Source organism: Stenella coeruleoalba (genome assembly GCF_951394435.1).
Source record: "Stenella coeruleoalba genome assembly, chromosome: 6".
Lineage (NCBI taxonomy): Eukaryota > Metazoa > Chordata > Mammalia > Artiodactyla > Delphinidae > Stenella > Stenella coeruleoalba.
In genome coordinates, this window is record NC_137151.1 from 84,894,101 (window position 1) to 84,914,123 (window position 20,023).

At 33.7% G+C, this 20,023-nt stretch overlaps 1 protein-coding gene across 2 annotated transcripts in view; it reads left to right on the plus strand.

Annotated features, from left to right (window-relative positions):
* The window catches only part of GLS (glutaminase), an 80,393-nt gene that overhangs the window by 43,489 nt on the left and 16,881 nt on the right, over nt 1-20,023 (plus strand). Inside the window, exons 13-15 of one of the 2 annotated variants that reach the window (XM_079923566.1) lie at nt 656-787; nt 2,180-2,272; nt 3,309-5,894. In XM_079923566.1, the coding sequence (XP_079779692.1) occupies nt 656-787; nt 2,180-2,272; nt 3,309-3,455 (372 nt within the window). In that variant the 3' untranslated portion in view covers nt 3,456-5,894. Of the gene's footprint in view, nt 1-655; nt 788-2,179; nt 2,273-3,308; nt 5,895-20,023 lie in introns of those variants that run through there. The other variant, XM_079923565.1, reaches the window with a different exon arrangement.

The following is a 20,023-nucleotide window of genomic DNA, read 5'->3' on the forward strand; positions in this document are numbered from 1 at the left end:
AATTGGTAGGTCCCATTAAGGTGATTATTTTGTTTTGTTACTTTTGTGCAAGATTACTTCTAGTAAAAGGTCTGAATGGTTAGTTAGCCATTAATGAACACTTCCCTGATGACATTAATTTTGTCTTTTATCATAATTGTCAAATTTTATATAATGTAAGCTTAAATGTTTTGAAGAGGATTAATTTGAATTAGTACCATCTTATCTCTATTCTTTAGAATTTCTCTGCCAGTATACAATAGAGAATCTTCTAAGAAGAGATAATTTCTCATTGTTTTAGTCATAAAATATTTTTTGAAAATCACTTCATACTTAAAAGCAATACATGTTTATTATAAAACAATAAGAAAATATAGTCAAAAAGAATAAAATAAAAATGTGCATAGCCCCACAATTTAGATGTAATCTACTTTAATTCCTTAGAGTATATCTTTCAAATATTTTCCTATATTTAAATATATCCCAACTGTTTTATAACTCTTTTCATTTACTATATTATAAACATGTTGATAAATACATATCTACATTTTTAATGTTAGAATTCTATATGGATATATATACCATAATATTTTAACCAGTTCCCTTACTGTTGGACATAACTTTTCTTATTTTAAAATGTTAACATGAATGTCCATTTTTTTCAAATTATTTTCAGGTTGGTCTTCCTGCAAAATCTGGAGTTGCTGGGGGCATTCTTTTAGTTGTCCCCAATGTCATGGGCATGATGTGCTGGTCTCCTCCCCTGGACAAGATGGGCAACAGTGTTAAGGGAATTCACTTCTGTCACGTAAGCATATTTTCTTAATGAAAATAATGATCATATAAGTTGAGCCATCTGATGATTCTACTTTTTTATTCTTTTCCAGAGTTTATTGATTGTTGGCACTCTCACTGCCAGTCTGTCAGTTACTCAGTAGCCATGGACATGTTCATAAAGGAGCTTTAAATTGCCTCCACCACACAGCTCCCATATAATCATCGTCACTAATTACAAATTACGTTTGTTTGATGCTCATATTTTAATTTTCATGGTTATAATTAGTTTTCAGTTTCCAAAAGCTCAGCAAAAGATACTAAACTTGGAGAAGTCATTTAAATTCCAACATAAATGAAAGATTATTATAGTTTACACTGTTATCTTTAATCGGCATGGTTGAATATCTTTATCCATAAACTACCTTTAAAAGTCTTTTTTTTTTTTTTTGAGGACATAAGTACTGCAATTTAAAATTATTACTACTCTTAACTAGTTCAGTATTTTTTTTTTAATTTTATTTTTATTTATTTTTTATTTTTGGCTGCGTTTGGGTCTTCGTTGCTGCACGTGGGCTTTTCTCTGGTTGCGACAAGCAGGGGCTACTCTTCGTTGTAGTGTGCAGGCTTCTCATTGCAGTGGCTTCTCTTATTGTGGAGCACGGGCTCTAGGCACATGGACTTCAGTAGTTGTGGCTCGTGGCCTTCAGTAGTTGTGGCTCGTGGCCCCTAGAGCGCAGGCTCAGTAGTTGTGGCACACCGACTTAGTTGTTCTGCGGCATGTGGGATCTTCCGGGACCAGAGCTCGAACCCGTGTCTCCTGCATTGGCAGGCGGATTCTTAACCACTGCGCCACCAGGGAAGCCCCTAGTTCAGTATTTTTTGTTGTTACCCAAGTCTTGCTAATATTTTATCTTGTGGTTTTATTTACGTTTACTACTTCCTATAGTCTGCATTAAGTATAGTTTTTTCTGCAGACTTTCTCAATTAAAATTCCAATTTATTTTTCAGTTTTACATATTTTACAAAAACTAGAGAGTGACATTGGATTCCTTATAGATTAAAATAGATTATAACCAGAATATTTCTTTATATTTTTGTGCAGCTTTGTAGTTATTTGATAGAAAAATTATTTCATGTGTCCTATTATTATAATGCCCATTTTACAGGAAACGGCAGTTAAACAATTTGAGTGGCGGAGCCCTAGGGTCAGGCTAGTAAGCAGTGTTTTCAAAATCTGTAACCCACGTCTTCTTATTCTAATTTCAGTTCTCTTCTTGACGCATCATGCTGCTTTATTAACATGCAGTGGTCCTTTCCATGAGATAGTAGTTAAGCTGGACAGTATTAGTGTAATTTATTAAAATGTGAAAAAACAATAGCCAATGACTAGCCAGTTTCTTATACCTGTTTTGTTTAATTATAGGATCTTGTTTCTCTGTGTAATTTCCATAACTATGATAATTTGAGACACTTTGCAAAAAAACTTGATCCTCGAAGAGAAGGTGGTGATCAAAGGGTAAGCAAAATTCTTATTTAGATTATTATGTAATTTTTTTTAAGAGAGAGAAAATGAGGTTCACCAGTTTAAGTAAAACTTAGTTTGTTAGTGGCCTCATATCTTTACTAATAACAAATGAGTGTAAAAAAATTGTTGACATTATCATCCTGGACCAATAGTACATAGATATTAAATATTACTGTTTTATTTAAATTGGAACTGGTTAGCCTAGGAGCAGGGGTTTCTCCCTTCCCCCATTTTTCTGCTATTTTAAGCAATATTTAAAAAAATTGATTCTGTTAAAAGAAGACAAATTGGAAAGTGCTACATGCTATAAAGAGAAAGCCTGTTTTTACTCTTAATATTTGTCAGTTATAGTCTTAAATTGAAGTTTATTTTGATGTGGGTGGATATGTAAATGGGAAAGGATTATAGTGTTAGTGAGAGACCTGACAAAGCTTCATAGTAAGTTTTATGTAGGTCACCATAGATGAAGTATTTTTCTGTAGAAATGCAATATTTAATGCAATATTCCTGACACTGTTAGTTTAAGGTAACATTTGTTATCAGTGTGTTTGGCTTCATATTTTTGCACATATATACTCCTTTTTAAAGGAGTCAGAGCTCACATTCCAGGAACAAGATTTTTTTTTGTCTTTGTTGTTGTTCACTGCACTAAAGGACTTGTTTTGAATTTAAATTTCTTTGCATCCCAAATGGAAAATGTTTAGAGTAAAATTACCTAACTAGACTTGAAGCTAATATGTATGAAGTACTTATAAGTAGAAAAAACTTTTAACACTTACTAAGTAAATTTTCCTATCGTTAGTTCCAATCAAAGTAACTTCTAATAATATATGAGAATTATGCAAAGCCGACAGAATAGAAACTTCCATGGGCATCAACATGAGTAACATGGAGCAAAACATCAGATGGTGGTGGGTGAAAATGTTAACAGATTTTAATAACATTCATTGAAAAATACCGTTTTATAGCTTGGACCTTTCTTCACTCAAGTGCACTAATAAATTATGTATGTTGCTTGAACAACTAGCATTCCTTTGGACCATTGGACTATGAAAGTCTCCAACAAGAACTTGCTTTAAAAGAGACAGTATGGAAAAAAGTGTCACCTGAGTCAAATGAGGACATCTCTACAACTGTAGTATATAGAATGGAAAGTCTGGGAGAGAAAAGCTAAAGAAATGGGTTCTAGTTTCAGAATGTTCTTCATTTAACCTTTCAAACATCTTTAGTTTTCTGGCATTCTATATTTATTTGAATTTTTTGTGTTCTCAACCTTGGGTGCTGGAGCCATAAAGCTTTTTTTTCTTTTAATCTTTGTGTAAAGTTAATAGATTAAAAAGTGGATTTGTCAGTCTTTTAAAAAGTATTTATAAGTAAATAAAGCAAATTTGCTTTATTTTAAAAAAAATGAAAGGAGAAATTTCTTAAAAATTTTTCTTGGTGTAATTAAAATTTTAACTATATAGGCAGTAAGATAATCCCATTTTAACATAGTAACAAATTTGTAATTTCTTGGTTCTGAAACCCACACACTGAACTCATAAATTTCATCCATTTTGTTTTTTCCACTTTTAAAACTGACATGATGTCTCTAGTAGCAATAGAGCTAAATACAAAAATAAAAAGACTTAATAATAAATTCCAAATTATTTAATATAGCAGTAGATTATAAAATTAGCTTAAAATATTGTTATTTTTAGTAATAGATTGGCTTTAACTTTTTTTTTCGGCTTTAAAGTTTTAAAAATTTATTTAAAATTTTATCAAACACTTTAAAATGTCTTTGCGTTTTCACTTTGCAACTCCTTTGTTCTGTCAGAATTGTCATGTACAGGAGTGTCTTATGTTATTAAAGCATTCCAGCCAAAGAATTTCAGATGTAATATGACATGTTTCATTGTTAAAAAGCTATAATGGTTACTCAGAAGGAGCAACAGGGAGTGTCTTCAAGTGAAATGTTTACCTGAACAATTTTATTTTCGTAATATCCACGTAACTTTTTCCATGTTATATTTAAATATGAATGGTGAATCTTGGTTTTTAGCTTTTAATAATTTCACAAATGCTAATGAATCTTCTATGATAAATTATAATAACATCTCATAAAGTTTGTTTTATTTGAATTCTTTTAGAGTATTTAGGAAATGAATTCAGTCTGAAGGTAGTTAGTATGCTACTAAAATGCCTGTTAGATCTGAATCCTTTTGTTTGGTTATATAAATGCAATATTGAGAATCAAAACTTGTTTTTAAGAAAAGGACTATAGGTTCTACACAACCTAATTTCAAATAATTCACAATGTTTAAAGTCAGTCTTGGCAAAGTGATTGTAAAATTGTGTAGGACCTATTCACACTTCTTCCTTCCTCTGTATACTTCTCTGGTTCTCCCCACAGTTCCCCCACAGCTTCAAGATTTTGGAGGGCAGGGGTGAGGTCAGAAGGAGAACTTGATAGTTTCTTAGTATCATGGCATACATGTGGTAGGGTAAAGTCTATAAAAGTAATTGTAGTGCAGCAAAAAGTTTTTTCCTGGATGATTTAGATGCTAGTGCAAATACAGATATAGAAAGTCTTGATTATATGAGTTTGGGAACTATGATATTAGGAAAAGAAGTTCCTTTCCAAACTTGGTCAAAAGTCTTTTGGCCTAACTGAAGTAGTAAACATATATTTAAATAATTATATGTTAGGTTTTAGAGGATATTACCAAGGATTTTATGGCTAATTCAGTGTTCCTCTGATGTACAGATGCATATCCTAACTGGATGCTTCTGGTTTGGCCATTTATGTGAGAATGGTGTGGCTGAAGGCCTTACCTCTCCTACACCTTTGAACAGTGTCATTCGAATGAGTTTCACAGAGCTATTGTGCTTTGGGGAACTGAATGTCTAAATTTATAGTTTGCAAAACAGGCTTTATTTTTTCCCCCCTGTGCTCTAATTGTTATATTTTACTGTTTCATTTGGAGGTAGGTTTTACTTTATAAAATGGAAACTTAATGTTTCATATTGTGTCCATATTTGTATAGATTTCAAAATTATGTTAATTTGTGCCACTTACTATGTTTGTAAGGCTTAAATACACACTTACCAATGGAGTAGGGTTACCTAAGCTACTTCGTTTATAGAATCTTGTTAAGGATGAGCATCCAGAAATTTTTGTAGCAAGGTATAAATGGAAGAAGAGGGAAGATACTGTGAATAGGCCCCCAAACTTTATTTAAAAATAAAAAAAAAGGAAAACCGTTGCCGGATTTAAAGACATTATTTTGATTCTTTCAGTATTTTAAATACCTTTTCAAATAAAATTCTTGAAAAGTACCCAGTATTTTTGGATTTAATGTTTTTTGCCATTACTGATTCTTGATATTCAAGCATTTTGAAGTTAGCATATTTGTTTTTCTTTTTTTTCCATCATTAACATTTCATTTGAAATGCATATCCTTTCTGAAATACTTTATTTTTAGCATAAATGTTGTGTATTTTATCTTAGTGTTTGGATTAAACCATTTGTGTTATTTAGCTTTCTTTTATTTGCTTTGTATATTAATGTACCTTTTATTTTCCAGTATACCTACTTTTTGTATTGTACAATAAATTTATTTTAAGCTGATTTTATTGTTTTTTTTTATGAAAGCAACTTCAGCATTTTAAGTACAGTAGTTGGAATTTTAACTTAAAAAGTCATCCTTTATGAAGATATTAAAATGCTTTATATTTTTAGCTAATTTTGAGGCTGCTGTGAAGAGAAAGTATAGAAATACTCAAGGGCTTCATTTGATTCTTTTTTTTTAAAGCAGTATAGCGTTGGTGGGTTTTTTTTTTTGCAGGGAGGACGTTTTTCTATTGGTTGTACTAGAAGTATTTGAATAAAGACTTTTCTCCAATTTTTTTTTTTTTTTTTTCCATTTGACAACTTAAAAAAAAAAAACCCACTACCCCATTTGCAGGTTCTTTCTGCTTTCTGAGGAAGAATATCAATGATTCACTATGTAATTGTTGTTTTACCTATTGTCCAGAGTAGGAATAACATGTTGCTAAAATCAAATGAAGAGTATTATTGCTTTAGAATAGAACTGTCAGTCTCAGTAGAATGTATATTGAGTAAAATAACTGTAATATTAAAATTCACCCTAACTACTTTTTAAGGAATTTAACTTTCAGAAGGAACTTAGTATATTTCCACAGCATGATCCAAATTATAATGAGGTTACATGCATTGTAGATCAAATACAGTACTTTAAATTTTGTTTGATGAAATCTTCCATTCATATCCAGAGAAGACATCCCAAATATATTATAGAAGTTTTAAAAACTCTTTGAAGGGGAAATACTGTTGTTTACAGGAATTTGTATTTATCTGTGGGCTTTTTTCATAAAGTTCTTTTGGGATTAGTAAATAGGCAGTTCCATTGTCATGGTATATTCAATATGTAAGTTTGTGATCACTTGCTATTAAAGATACATTTGGTGTTGTTTTTGTTGTTGATGTTTTTAATCCATTTGAAACAGAGAGGTAACTCAGAGGTTGATCTGACAGTGTAGTTTCATAGGCATGTACGTATGTGGAAAGAACCACTGATATAGACTGATATTGTCAGTCGGTGTCTTGATAATTTATATACAATGTATGTGTTTATGTGTATATCTAATAGATGTCTATCTATCTTTATATTTATCTATGTCCATTATCCATAGCCTAAAAATCAGCAGCAATTATTTTTACATAGTATGTCACGTGTAAATGGTTCATCGATCTATTCCAGGTTTTTGTCGTAAGAGAACTTCGAACATTTTTGCTCTACCGGAATTTATAAAATATAACATATTTTACTTGTTCAATTTACCTTTAAAGATTTGTGGTTTCTGTTTTGCTCCCATTCACTACTAGCACTGTCAGAGTAGAATAATGATATTGGAGAACTCCACAAAAGGGAAAGCAAGAACATCAGATTTCATGTGGAAGCTGACTTTAAAGTAGTGTCCAGAATTATTATATTGAAGGATTGTATTCAACTTAAAATAATGTACTTCTTAGTTTGAACAGTTTACTTTATGGAATAGTTTTATTGTAAAAATTGTGCACAATTTTTAGTTTTAAGAGTCTCCGCTATTCATTTGTAAAAATTTGTTTTTCTCCATGATGGTCTTGAAAATGCTAGAATGCATTTTTTTTTTTTAAGTAACATGCTTTCTGTTCAGTTCCTTCTTTACCATTTTATATTAAATATAATATTTAATTAAAACCAGATGTTGGAGATGGGGCTTGTTATGATTCATCATGGCTCATCCCTCAGATTTTTACGCACATTTACTCAGGTTACTTTAGTTCATTCACTGTCATGAAATTCAAGGCCAAAATTATACATGAACATACATTCAAGTATATCATTCATCCACTTTTATTTCAGATTGTAACACAGTTAAAACATTTGTTTTCTACACTGTTTAGAAATGGAAGGAATTTAACTGGACTGGGAGAGATTCTTTTTTTCCTCTTCTCCCTCTTTCTGACCCAGTAGTAGTTTATTAATGTGAATACCATACAATGCACATTGAAGAAATTTAGAAATTACTGTCTTAGTCTGGACTTTTTGCTTTTAAAACTACTCTAAGGTCATCTAGGGCAAAAATCTATCCAATATAAAAGACAGCTGGCAAAACTTGACTTTTTTTAGAGTCCTTAACTACTTAAATAGTAATAGAAAAGGTACTTTTTAAAAAAATTGTTAAATAGACTGATAAATCTTTATTTAATGAACTGATTTTATTACTGTGGTTTTAAAACATTCCTTTCTAAATTTATATTGTGAGCATACGAAAGGAAGGAAATTTATTTTAAGGTTGACTTAGTTAACCTTACCTGTTTTGTAGATTGTAGATCTGTTAGTAATTTTAATAAGTTGTAGCTATAGAAATTTTTAAGATGTGTAAAACCAGCACTGATCAAAACTTCTATAATGGCTTCCTGATCCATTGACCTTTAATTAAAATGAATAGGCTACTAATTAGCACTTAGCACATTGCTTTTCTGGTGGCGTCCGTGGTATTTTTGGCATAAATTACAAAACACTTCTTATTGGGAACTGTTATGTTTTGGTTAAATAAAGAAGTGATGATCCTTGATTCCAAGTGCTTTGATGAACTCTGTAAGCAGTCCAGTATGGAGGCTCATAGAAAAGAGTAATAAAATGACAAATTCTGGCAGTTGATCTCATAACACTGTTGTTGTTATTATTAGACTTCTAACTCTAAATTTCATCTACTAATTCGAAAATATTTTAGTTAAAATCTCAGTGGTAGAGAACAATTTGGTATACTTATTTTTAGGCCAAATTTTATATCTGAGGACCTGATTTTTCTGGATATAGTATTATAAAAAATAATGATTTTTATTTCATCAAGTATTTACCTTGCTGAAATGTTTTCAGTCCTAATGTATCAGATGATTAAAATTATCTATTTGGAGGGCTTAGCTTTTAAAAGGACAAATTCTTACCTAATTTGTAATCTTGTAATTTATTAGAATCACATGGTTGAGCTGGAAAGTAATCTTAAAGGTTATCTGGTGGAAACTCCCATTCCTCCCAGCCCTCTTTTCCAGGTAGCACCTTGCTTTCTCAATTAATGTATTTACTTTTATTTTCTCTTTTTTGATGGGGTTGGTTTATGTTTTTTGGGACAGTTATTTGTTGGTTGTTTATTTTTATTGAGAAGCATAACTAGCAGTACTGGTTAATATGACTGTAAGTTATTTGGCAAACTGATTGTCCCATCAGTGTTTATTAAAACTACTTAATTGTATTTTTCTAGTATATAGTTATATGCCATGTTTATAAACACTAGTAAAGTTAGAAGTGAATGTCACAATTATACAGTAGTTCTAAAAATAAAACATTACCCCAGAACCTTTGAAAGAAAGTAAAGAGTAGCAGAAATGTGACTCTAAAAATAAATGTTGCATCACTGGCTTTTTAAATTAAATTCCTCTGGTATTAGGCTAAATATATAAGTAAAAAGATTTTAAGTAACCAAAAGATTATTGGAGTTCTAAACAAATGTTTTCTGAAAAAAAAAAAATTTTTTTTTTTTCTTTTTAGGTTGTCTTTTTTTCCCAGCACATTGTTTTTATTTTAGATGTTTGGATCTTTGAGTGGCTTCAGAATAAGGCTCTGTATTTGTCTGTTACTCTGTTGTGTGTCTTGTCCTTAGCATCCACCTTTTTCATAGTTCTGGGATTTTTATTTTTTATTCATGAAGTAAATGTATATTGCTGTTCTTGAAATGCATTAATTTTTAAAAGACTTAGTTGACTTAAATGTTAAAACTTAAATATTATTACTCTTTAAAAAAAGTACCAGTTTCTTCTCAGAATTTAAACTTGCCTAGGAAGCTTTTCTCCCCACAAGTTTGTATAGGTGAGAACCTGAACTTTTAAGTGACTGGCTCTTGTTCAAATAAGCTCTGCTTGCTTTCACCTTATATCTATTAAAATTAGAATGATGCTGAAATATTAGCGTCAGTTATGCAAATATAACTATTCATGTTTGGGCCATTCCATCGTAAGATCCAAATTAAAATGATCATCTTCAGCCTCTTGTTAAACTTTTCCTTAGCTTAGAATTAATAGTTTTCATTATTTTGTGTATGCCTTTCACGAAACATCGCTAAGGATCATTACAATTCGTCCTTTGAGGGGATAACATAAAACTTAAGTCTTGTTTCCATTTAAAAGAGATTAAATGATGTGGTATAAATTATTTATTGAACTCAATCCAAGGTCTGTTTTTTGTTCTTTCTCATAGTCCCTCAAAATTAAAGATCCTAATTGAAAAACTCAAAATCTGTTAATCTTGAGTATTCTTTCTTTTTCACCCTTTCCTATCATAATTAACTTTTGGCTGAAAATGAGGTAACTTTAAAAATTATATCAAAGTTGCTCATAAAATGGCTTTTCATTTTCAAATCTTCACATTGCTGATATGTTCATTTCCAAATCTTTTAATGTTGTTGACATTTGCCACTACTTTTATTTAAAATATTTTTTTTAATCCGTAAGTGTTAAAGTGTAAACTTTTTTTCAATATGATATAGCTTATTGTTGGTAATTTATTTTACAATCAACTTTGAATACATGCATCTGTGGGTCCAGGTCTCTGCACAAGTTTTATAACTTAAAGAAATGAACTAAATAATATTGTTTCTACTTTGAATTGAAATGAATAAATGCTACATTTTCTGCAAAATGGAACTTCATTTTGACATCCTTTCAAGTTGCACGACAAGTGATTTTGTTAAAATTTTTGTGGCGACTAATACTATTAACCCTCTTTAATCATACCAATAAAATATTTCTGCCTTAATGTTTCCTCTTTTTACCCAAAAGAGAAACTTTAGAGAATGGTTTTCGGGAGGAGGGAAGTAGAGCTTAACTTTCTATTACCTGTTTGTGAAGTGTTTCAACTAAAATATGCTGTTACAACAGTCATTGTATGACATTTTTTCTTTTTCACCTAAAGGAGAAACAAAGGAGAAAAAACGAATTGCTGTGTTTTTAGCCAAGTAATAAAAACTGGAGAAGCTTTAATTTTTATTTTGTCTCTGTTGTGCAATTTTATTTTACATCCACCATATATGTCTGCCACAGAACCATCACTGTTGTTTATTTGGTATCCCTTATATGTTGGGCTTTGTCATGTAATGATCTACTTACTGGCATGTTAGTACATTTACCTTGTACATGTGGGGGCTTTTGGATAGAGAGCTGCTGCTGTTTGCATATTGTGTTTTACAGTTTTTGCTTTGTGAAAGTTCTTATTCATTGCCATTGCAAGGTTTAGAATTTTGCATTAGTTAAGAATTAGGGATCTTCTGCAGAAGTTCTTAATAGATTGAAACTTTTGGTTTACCTAGTATTTTTTGGACTTATATAGCATCAATGAGTGCTGGCGTTTCGGCATAGGATCTGAGTGGGTAGCCTGATGTGATATACTGTGGGCATGAATTTCTGAGTTTTGTTTTGCTTTTCTTTTTATTTTTCTATTTACACACACACACACACACACACACATACACACACACACACACACAGTGTTCAGGCAGTATGTTATGTGTTGGAGATGCTGCTCTAAGAGGCAAGGTTCCTCCCCCTGTGATGGTTACAATCTGTAGAAACAGGGAGGCTGCCTCAATTGCCTAACTCTAGGATTGACGGGGCTGAGTTTTCTGTGCCATATACCAGCAAGCATATTAAATAACACTGGCATCTAAACATCCTTGGGACTCCTAGATAAAATTTCAATTCCATCAATTGTATGTTTGGCTCACTTAATTCCACTCAGCTAGAGGTTCAGAAATATGCCATTCTTTAGTATTATATTGGCACAAATTTGTTACCCTGTGACAACTCAATACAGTAAATCAGTGAGTTACTTTTTTTCATTTCTTATCTAGAAAACTTTAGAATATAAAGCTTGAAAAAAAAAAAGCCAGGGATAAAATGAAGGGTGGTAACCAAAAAGTCTTTAAATATGTACCAAGAGAAAAAATAATAGCCAACATTTTTATGTCACTGTCAGCTTTTCTTCAGTAAGTAACAATAATAGACACTGACTTGTCTGTAGATGTACTTAATGCCAAGTGAGTTTGACATAAAGTTTTAAGGCTCAAGTCTAATATTGATAAAGGAAATTTTGTACAGTGACTCAATCTACCACTGATTTTTCACTATAATTCTTAAAATTTCAAAGAAATATTTCCAATTTGGTAAGTTAATAAAGTTCACCCTTCAGGGCTTCCCTGGTGGCTCAGTGGTTGAGAGTCCGCCTGCCGATGCAGGGGACACGGGTTCGTGCCCCGGTCCGGGAAGATCCCACACATGGCGCAGAGCGGCTGGGCCCGTGTGCCATGGCCGCTGAGCCTGCGCGTCCAGAGCCTCTGCTCTGCTCCGCGACGGGAGGCCACACAGTGAGCGGCCCGCGTACCAAAAAAAAAATAATAATTCACCCTTCAAATCCTGACATTTATTTAAAGTACAATTATCTGTTCACCCACTCCTACCAAATAGATGACTAAATATAAGACTAAGAGTCTAGAAACACATGCATTTTTTTTGTTGTTTGTTTGTTTGTTTGTGGTACGCGGGCCTCTCACTGTTGTGGCCTCTCCGTTGCGGAGCAACAGGCTGCAGACGCGCAGGCTCAGCGGCCATGGCCCACGGTCCCAGCCGCTCCGCAGCATGTGGGATCTTCCTGGACCGGGGCACGAACCCATGTCCCCTGCATGGCAGGCGGACTCTCAACCACTGCGCCACCAGGGAAGCTCGAACTTTTTTTTTTTTAAGTTCACTTTAAAACCATCTCATTAAGCTGCATGTTGACTGTAAATCTTCAGCAGAAAGGAGAAAAGAGAAAGGACTGGTTCAGACTGTGAAGTAATAATGTGCCACCCTCCTGATTAGAAAACTACAATTAGCTTTCTTCATTATTTGCTCGCTGCTGGACCAAATGCACAAAAACAAACAGGTTTTATAGGACTTGGGGCCAAATCCAGTGACCGTGTTGTAATTTATTTTGCCCTAGACAACTTCCTTTGTAGAGATGCAAGGAAAAGGGAGGAAGGCAGTACTACTAGAGAAGTTAAAAAGTGTTTTACAAATAACGTGCAAAATAGGTGCAAAAGTTTATTCATTTGTTCATTTACCTTTATGCAGCAATTTGGAGCACCTCCTACAAGACAGGAACTACTCTATGTTCTGGGCAAGATTACATGAGACATGATCTCATAGACCATAAATACCAGGAGTCAATACAGAAAATAACAGCCTAGATAAGTAACTACATAAGATAATTTCAAATAGTGTTTATATCTACAAAAAATGAACTTATGTCACTGTTCTGTCTTAATAATTTTGAAATCTCAAACTTTGTTAAGCAGGCACCCCCAAAAAAGGCTAACTTAGGTACTTCAGTCTGTATCATTACATAGTTAATTGTGGAACCAAGAAAAAGCCTTCTTTGGCTGGATTCTTGGAGTTAATGGCCACCTGGACCACTTGACAGAATAGTGTTTATCTTTTTGGAATGTTAAAATTACAAATATTTTTAAGTATAGGAAACAATAAAGAACTTCTTTAAGAACTGATACTGGTGATAATGGCCCATTTGCAAAGTTTCTACCTAATTCTGAGTAGGCTCTTCAATGCTCTAGAAGTCGGTTTGGTGGCTCTTCACCCATTTTCCCCACCCTCCACTCCTACCTCTTACAGCCACCAATCTGTCCTCTGTATCTATGAGCTTGTTTTTTTGTTTTTAGATTCCAAATATGAGAGAGATCATATAGTATTTGTCTTTATCTGTGTGCCTTACTTTATGTAGTACAATGCCCTTGAAGTCCATCCATGTTGTCTTAAATGGCAAGATTTCGTTCTTTTTTATGGCTCAGTAATATTCCTGTGTGTCTCACAACTTTTTATCTGCTCATCCATTGATGGACACTTTGTTTCTGTATGTTGACTATTATAAATAATGCTGCAGTGAAAATGGGGGTGCATATATCTTTTCAAGTTAGTGTTTTCATTTTCTTCAATAAATGCCTAGAAATGGAATTGCCGGATCATATGGTAGTTCTGTTTTTAATTTTTTGAGTAACCTCCATACTGTTTTCCATAGTGCTGCACCAATTTACATTCCCACCAACAGTGTACAAGGGTTCCCTTTTCTCTGCATCCTCGCCAACACCTGTTGTTTCTAGTCTTTTTGATAATAACCATTCTAACAGATGTGATATTTCACTGTGGTTTTGATTTCCATTTCCCCAATAATGATGTAGAGCATATTTTCATGTACCTGTTGGCCGTCTGAATGTCTTTGGAAAAATGTTTATTTATATCTCATTCTTTAATTGGACTATTTATTGTGTTGCTGAGTTGTATGAATTCTTTACATATTTTGGATATTAGCCCCTTATCAGACATATAATTTGCAAATATTTTCTCCTATTAAGTAGGTTGCCTTTTCATTTTGTTGGTTTCCTTTGCTGTGTAGAAGCTTTTTAGTTTGATATAGTCCTGCTTGTTTATTTTTGCTTTTGCTTTTGGTGTCAGATTCAAAAATATCACAAGACCTGTGTCAAGGAGCTTACTGCTTACTTATGTTTTTTCTAGGAGTTTTATGATTTTAGGTCTTAGGTTCAAGTTTTTTAATCCATTTTTAGTTAATTTTTGTGTATAGTGTATGATAGTGGTCCAGTGTCATTCTTTTGCATGTGGCTGTCCAGTTTCCCCAACACTGTTTATTGAAGAGGCTGTCCTTTCTCCATTGTATATATTTGGTTCCTTTGTTGTAAATTAATTGACCATATATGTTTGGGTTTATATCTGGGTTCTATTCTGGTCCATTGATCTCTGTATCTGTTTTTATACCAATACCATCTGTTTTAATTACTGTAGCTTTGTAATATGATTTGACATCAGGGAGTGTGATGCCTCCAGCGTTGTTTTTCTTACTCAAGATTGCTGTGGTTATTTGGGGTCTTTTGTGGTTCTGTACAAATTTTAGATTTATTTTTTATTTCTGTGAAAAATACCATTGTAATTTTTATAGGGATTGCATTGAATCTGTATATTAATTTGGGCAGTATGGACATTTTAACAGTATTCCAGTTCATGAACACAGAATATTTCTTTGTTTATTTGTGTTGTCTTCAGTTTCTTTCATTAATGCCTTGTAGTTTTCAATACAGGTCTTTCACCTCCTTGGTTAAAGTTATTCCTAGGTGTTTTATTCTTTTTGATGCAATTGCAAATGAGATTGTTTTCTTAATTTCTCTTTTTTGATAGTTTGTTATTAGTGTATAGAAATGCAACAGACTTATTGTGTATTGATTTTGTATCTTACAACTTCACCGAATTCGGTTATTCTAACAGTTTTTTGATGGAGCCTTTAAATTTCTATATATAATATCATGTCATCTGCAAATAGTGACAGTTTGACTTTTTCCTTTCCAATTTGGATTTCTTTTATTTCTTTTTCTTGTCTTGATTGCTTTTTATCTAGGACTTCCAATACTATGTTGAATAAAAATGGTGAGTGGGCATCCTTATTTTGTTGCTGATCTTAGAAGAAAAGCTTTCAGCTTTTCACTGTTGAGTGTGGTGTTAGCTGTGGACTTGTCATATATGGCCTTTATTATGTTGAGATACATTCCCTCTATGCCCACTTTGTTGACAGTTTTTATCCTAAATGGATGTTGAATTTTGTCAAATGCTTTTTCTGCATCTATTGAGATGATCATAATGATTTTTATCCTTTATTTGTTAATTTGGTGGAACACATTTACTGATTTGTGGATGTTGAACCATCCTTGCATCCCTGCAATAAATCCTACTTGATCATGCTGTATGATCCTTTTAATGAATTGCTGAATTTGCTTTGCTAATATTTTGTTGAGGATTTTTGCATCTGTGTTCATCAGGGATATTGACATGTAATTGTCTTTTTTTGTGATATCTGTCCGGTTTTGGTATCAGGGTGATGGTGACCTTGTAAAATGAGTTTGGTAGAGTTCCCCCTGCTTCCAGATTCAGAAGATGCATTTTTCAGTCCTTTTGTTTGTCTCCTCTAAATGTCTGTTAGCTAAACTCAATTTATTAAAACGTTTATAAATCCTTACTTTTCACAGAACTCAAAGTTAGGGGTTTTCATTAATCCTATTTATGTATAAAAGTTCTATGATCTGGAACTTTATTATCCAAAAATGAATGTATCTTTATTCACATCTGCACTTTTTTTAAATTAATTAATTTATTTGTTTTTATTTTTGGCTGTCTTGGGTCTTTGTTGCTCCACACAGGCTTTCTCTAGTTGCGGCAAGCAGGGGCTACTCTTCTTTGCGGTGTGCGGGCTTCTCATTGTCGTGACTTCTCTTGTTGCAGAGCATGGGCTCTAGGCATGTGAGGTTCAGTAGTTGCGGCATGCAGGCTCAGTAGTTGTGGCTTGTGGGGTCTAGAGTGCAGGCTCAGTAGTTGTGGCACATGGGCTTAGTTGCTCTGCAGCATGTGGGATCTTCCCAGGCCAGGGATTGAACCTGTATCCCCTGCATTGGCAGGCGGATTCTTAACCACTGCGCTACCAGGGAATCCCCTGCACTTGTTTTTAGTGTAAATTTTTTTTTGGAAACCAACAAAACTAGAATGATTCAGTGATGAAAAGATGAAATAATGAAATATTCTATCCTCATTTAGAGACAGTTACAGTTGTCCTTCTATACATTTGATTTTTAATGACTGTTAAATATAAGCAAAAATCACAAAAATATGCCATGTATACTAGACTATGAAGAAACAATTCTGCTATTAAAGTGTATTTAAAAAATAACTTCTGCCTTTCCCAATGTCTGTATTCTGGTGGTGAGTGGTAAATGTATGCATTTTCCATCTGTTCTCCTTTCTTCCAGAATTGCATTTATAATAATGTAGTACGGTACAAAAGTGGTCAAGTAGTCCATTTTTTCTCTGAAGTTGCTTTCCCACTTATGTAACTGTAAGAAAGTGGCTAAGACTCTTCTGGTCTCTAGGTTTCCTCTTCAATATTGTTAGTCCCTGTTTTACTTAGTTACCAAACAATTTTTCATCTCTTCTGTATACCAAGAATTTTGTTTTCCTCTTGTGTGTGTTTTCTCCTCTTCTTTTCTGTTGCTATGTGTAGGTCCCCCACCAATGTCCAAAATTAGATCCTTTTATATAAGTTAATACATATAACCTTTAAAATTATTTTTCTTTCTTTCTATTAAGAACCAGTTATCCCTCAGTATTTATTAGTTTTTGTTTCAACAGCATGTAACAGAATTAATTCAAGATATTTAGCTAATTTAATTTGGCAGAGAGTCAGATTTTATATAAACTAACCTTAGCATTATCTTGTTCATTATTCATTCATGAATTAGTTCTTCATTCAACTAGTGTTTATTTATTTATTGCCTATTATGTGCTAGAAACTGCAGAGTGCTTAATGTATGCAGTGGTTAATGAGACAAGTATGATCCAGCTCCTGGTGTTTGCAATCTAGAGGGGGTTGCAGATATGGAATAAATCATTACTAAAATAATTAAAAGATGATAAGTGATTTGTTCATACTGATACATGTAGATCTATCTAGTTCATTTTAACTGCTATAAAGGAGGTGAAATGATATATACCATATGACACTTTTTATATACCCATAACAGACTTTTTGAGACAAATACACAACACAGTTAAAAGTATAAGAACATGCACTCCAGTCTTCAGTAAAGCTTACCTCTGGGAGGAAAGGGAGTGGATGCAGGGGAAATAGTTAACTGTATCTTTAATATTTTATCTCTTTAAAAAATACTGATCAAATATGATGGTAATAAATGAAAGGAAAAGTACAGAGTAGAGTGCTAGGAGAGGGTATAACACGAAGACCTCATTTTACCTGGATGAAGAGGTATGGTTAGTTTTCCATGAAAGGTGATAGTTAAATTTAGAATGAGTTAGAGGAAGGGCAGAGTAGGATTAATAGGATAGTCTGGTTTTAAAGGCTCCAGGACAGGAAGGAGTTTAGTACATCTCAGAAGGTGAAAGAAAGCAAATGTGAGGCAAGGTGAACAGAGATTGGCCCTGGATGAGTCTTAGAGATAAGATCACATTATGTAAGGGTAGGCCTTCTCATATTTTAATGTGCATCTGAATTGTTAGTGTCCTAATTTTAAAATGGAGATTCCTGAAGCCCAACCCCGAAGACTGATTTTAAAATCTGCATTTTTAGTAAGCATCCCAGGTGTTTCTTCTGCAGGTACTTCACTGAACACAGTTTGTCAAACATTTATATAGGGTTTTATATGCCATATTAAGAGTTCTGGACTATTCAAAGTGCAGTCGGAAACTTGAAGACTTTTAAGAAGAGGAATGACATGATTTGGTCTTTAAACACTGCTCTGTGGGAACAGATTAGAAGGAGACAAAAGTTGAAGTTCTGGGCCCGAAATGAGATGTGGTAGTGGCTTAGAATAGGGTATTAGAGGTGGAAAAAGTAGACAGATATGTGTTTAAGAGATGAAATTGGCAGCACTTGCTGATAGTATTTGGTGGGTGAAGAAGAATGAGATACCAAGTTGACTACCATGTTTTTAGTAGGAACAATAGGGCCGTTTGCTCCTGCAAACTTTGGAAGTACAGAAAGAAATTAATTTTGGTTATAACAATTAGGATCTGTTTGACTACAGATATCAGGAGGCTGATCAACAGTGGTTTAGACAAATGGGGTTATTTTTCTAATATAACAAGTCTGGGGGTAGATAATACAGGACTAGTGCCATCAGTAAGGTATGCTTTCTGCTCTGACCAACCTTAGTGTGTGGATGTTAGACTTCATGCCTGCCACCTTATAGTTGCCAGATAGGTGTTTCACTTTTGGCCTCATTTGTATGGTCAAAGTAGAAGAAAGAGTGACACATAAATCAGGTAAAAGAAGTTTCCCAGACACCCATCTGACACTGGCCAGACTAGATGTAAGGGAATGTAGGGAACTATTTTTTAATTGGGCTTATTGCTACCCCTAACAAGTAGAAATTCTGTTAGTCCATACCTACAGGGTAGGAAATGGATAATGGGTAGGCAATTAGCAGAGTGTGAAAGCTAACGTCTTTTGGCATGTCTGTATTTGTGAGATATCCAAGTAGTGATGTTGAGTAAGTGTCAGATACAGGCCTAGAATTAGGAGGTTGGTCCAAGCTGGAGATAGAATTGTGTGAGTGGTCAGCATGGAAGAGTAGATTCAGAGCTGGGGGGAGGTATGTGAGATTGCTCCAGGAGACGGTGTGAAATGAGAAGGAACCCTAAGGAACTCCCATTTTGAAAGTAAGATAGAGTAGTAGGCTCCGTTTGGGGAAAGTGGCCAGAGAAGAGAAAATCCAGCATAGTGTAGTATCAGAAGTCAAAGAAAGAGTATTTTAAGAATTTTTGAGCAGTCATCTGTACCAAAGCAGATAAGTGTTAAGTAAGATGAGGAGTGTTCATTTACATGATGTCCTTCCTAATTTTCTTTCTTTTGGTGTAACAATGTCTTTTTATTTAGTAAGTGATAATAGTAGATGGTAGGATTGTTTTTATTGTTTGCACTCAGAAAATACAATATTGGTAGCCCATATTGGTAACTTCCTCCCCACCTTCTAAGAATATTTTATTGGCTTTGAGATTTAAAGGTCAGAGAACTATTTGGAGTAGAGCAGGTTTGGCTGCTGATAGAAAAGTAAAGAAGGAAAACTTGAAGTAGATACAAAAGAGAAGAAAAGGCCAATAAAGTGAGATCCCTGGAAAGAGATGGAGCTCTCAGCACAGTGGAAGATTAGGTTTGGTGGAAGGAAGAGCATCTCCAATAAAGTAGGTCATTGAGAGGCAAGCAGGCAGGTAGGTAGATTTGCAGACATGGTAGGAGGAGGTTGAGAGAGTTTCTGTCCATTGGTTTCCATTTCCCTGAAGAATATGAAAGAAGGCTTTCTGCTAAGAATGAGTTGTGGGGTTGGAGTGAGGCTGTGAGGTTTCAGAGCATAGAGAAGATAGGAAATGTTTGTTCTTGGAGAGTGGGAGAGAGAGCTGAGGGAAACATGGTGACATGGTTAGAATACTACTGAGGTTGGTAACCACAGATTTATGGTCCTGGCAGTCTGTTCTGTTGTACCTCCCACTCCCACCCCATCCTGTATCCTATGGCTGTATCCCAA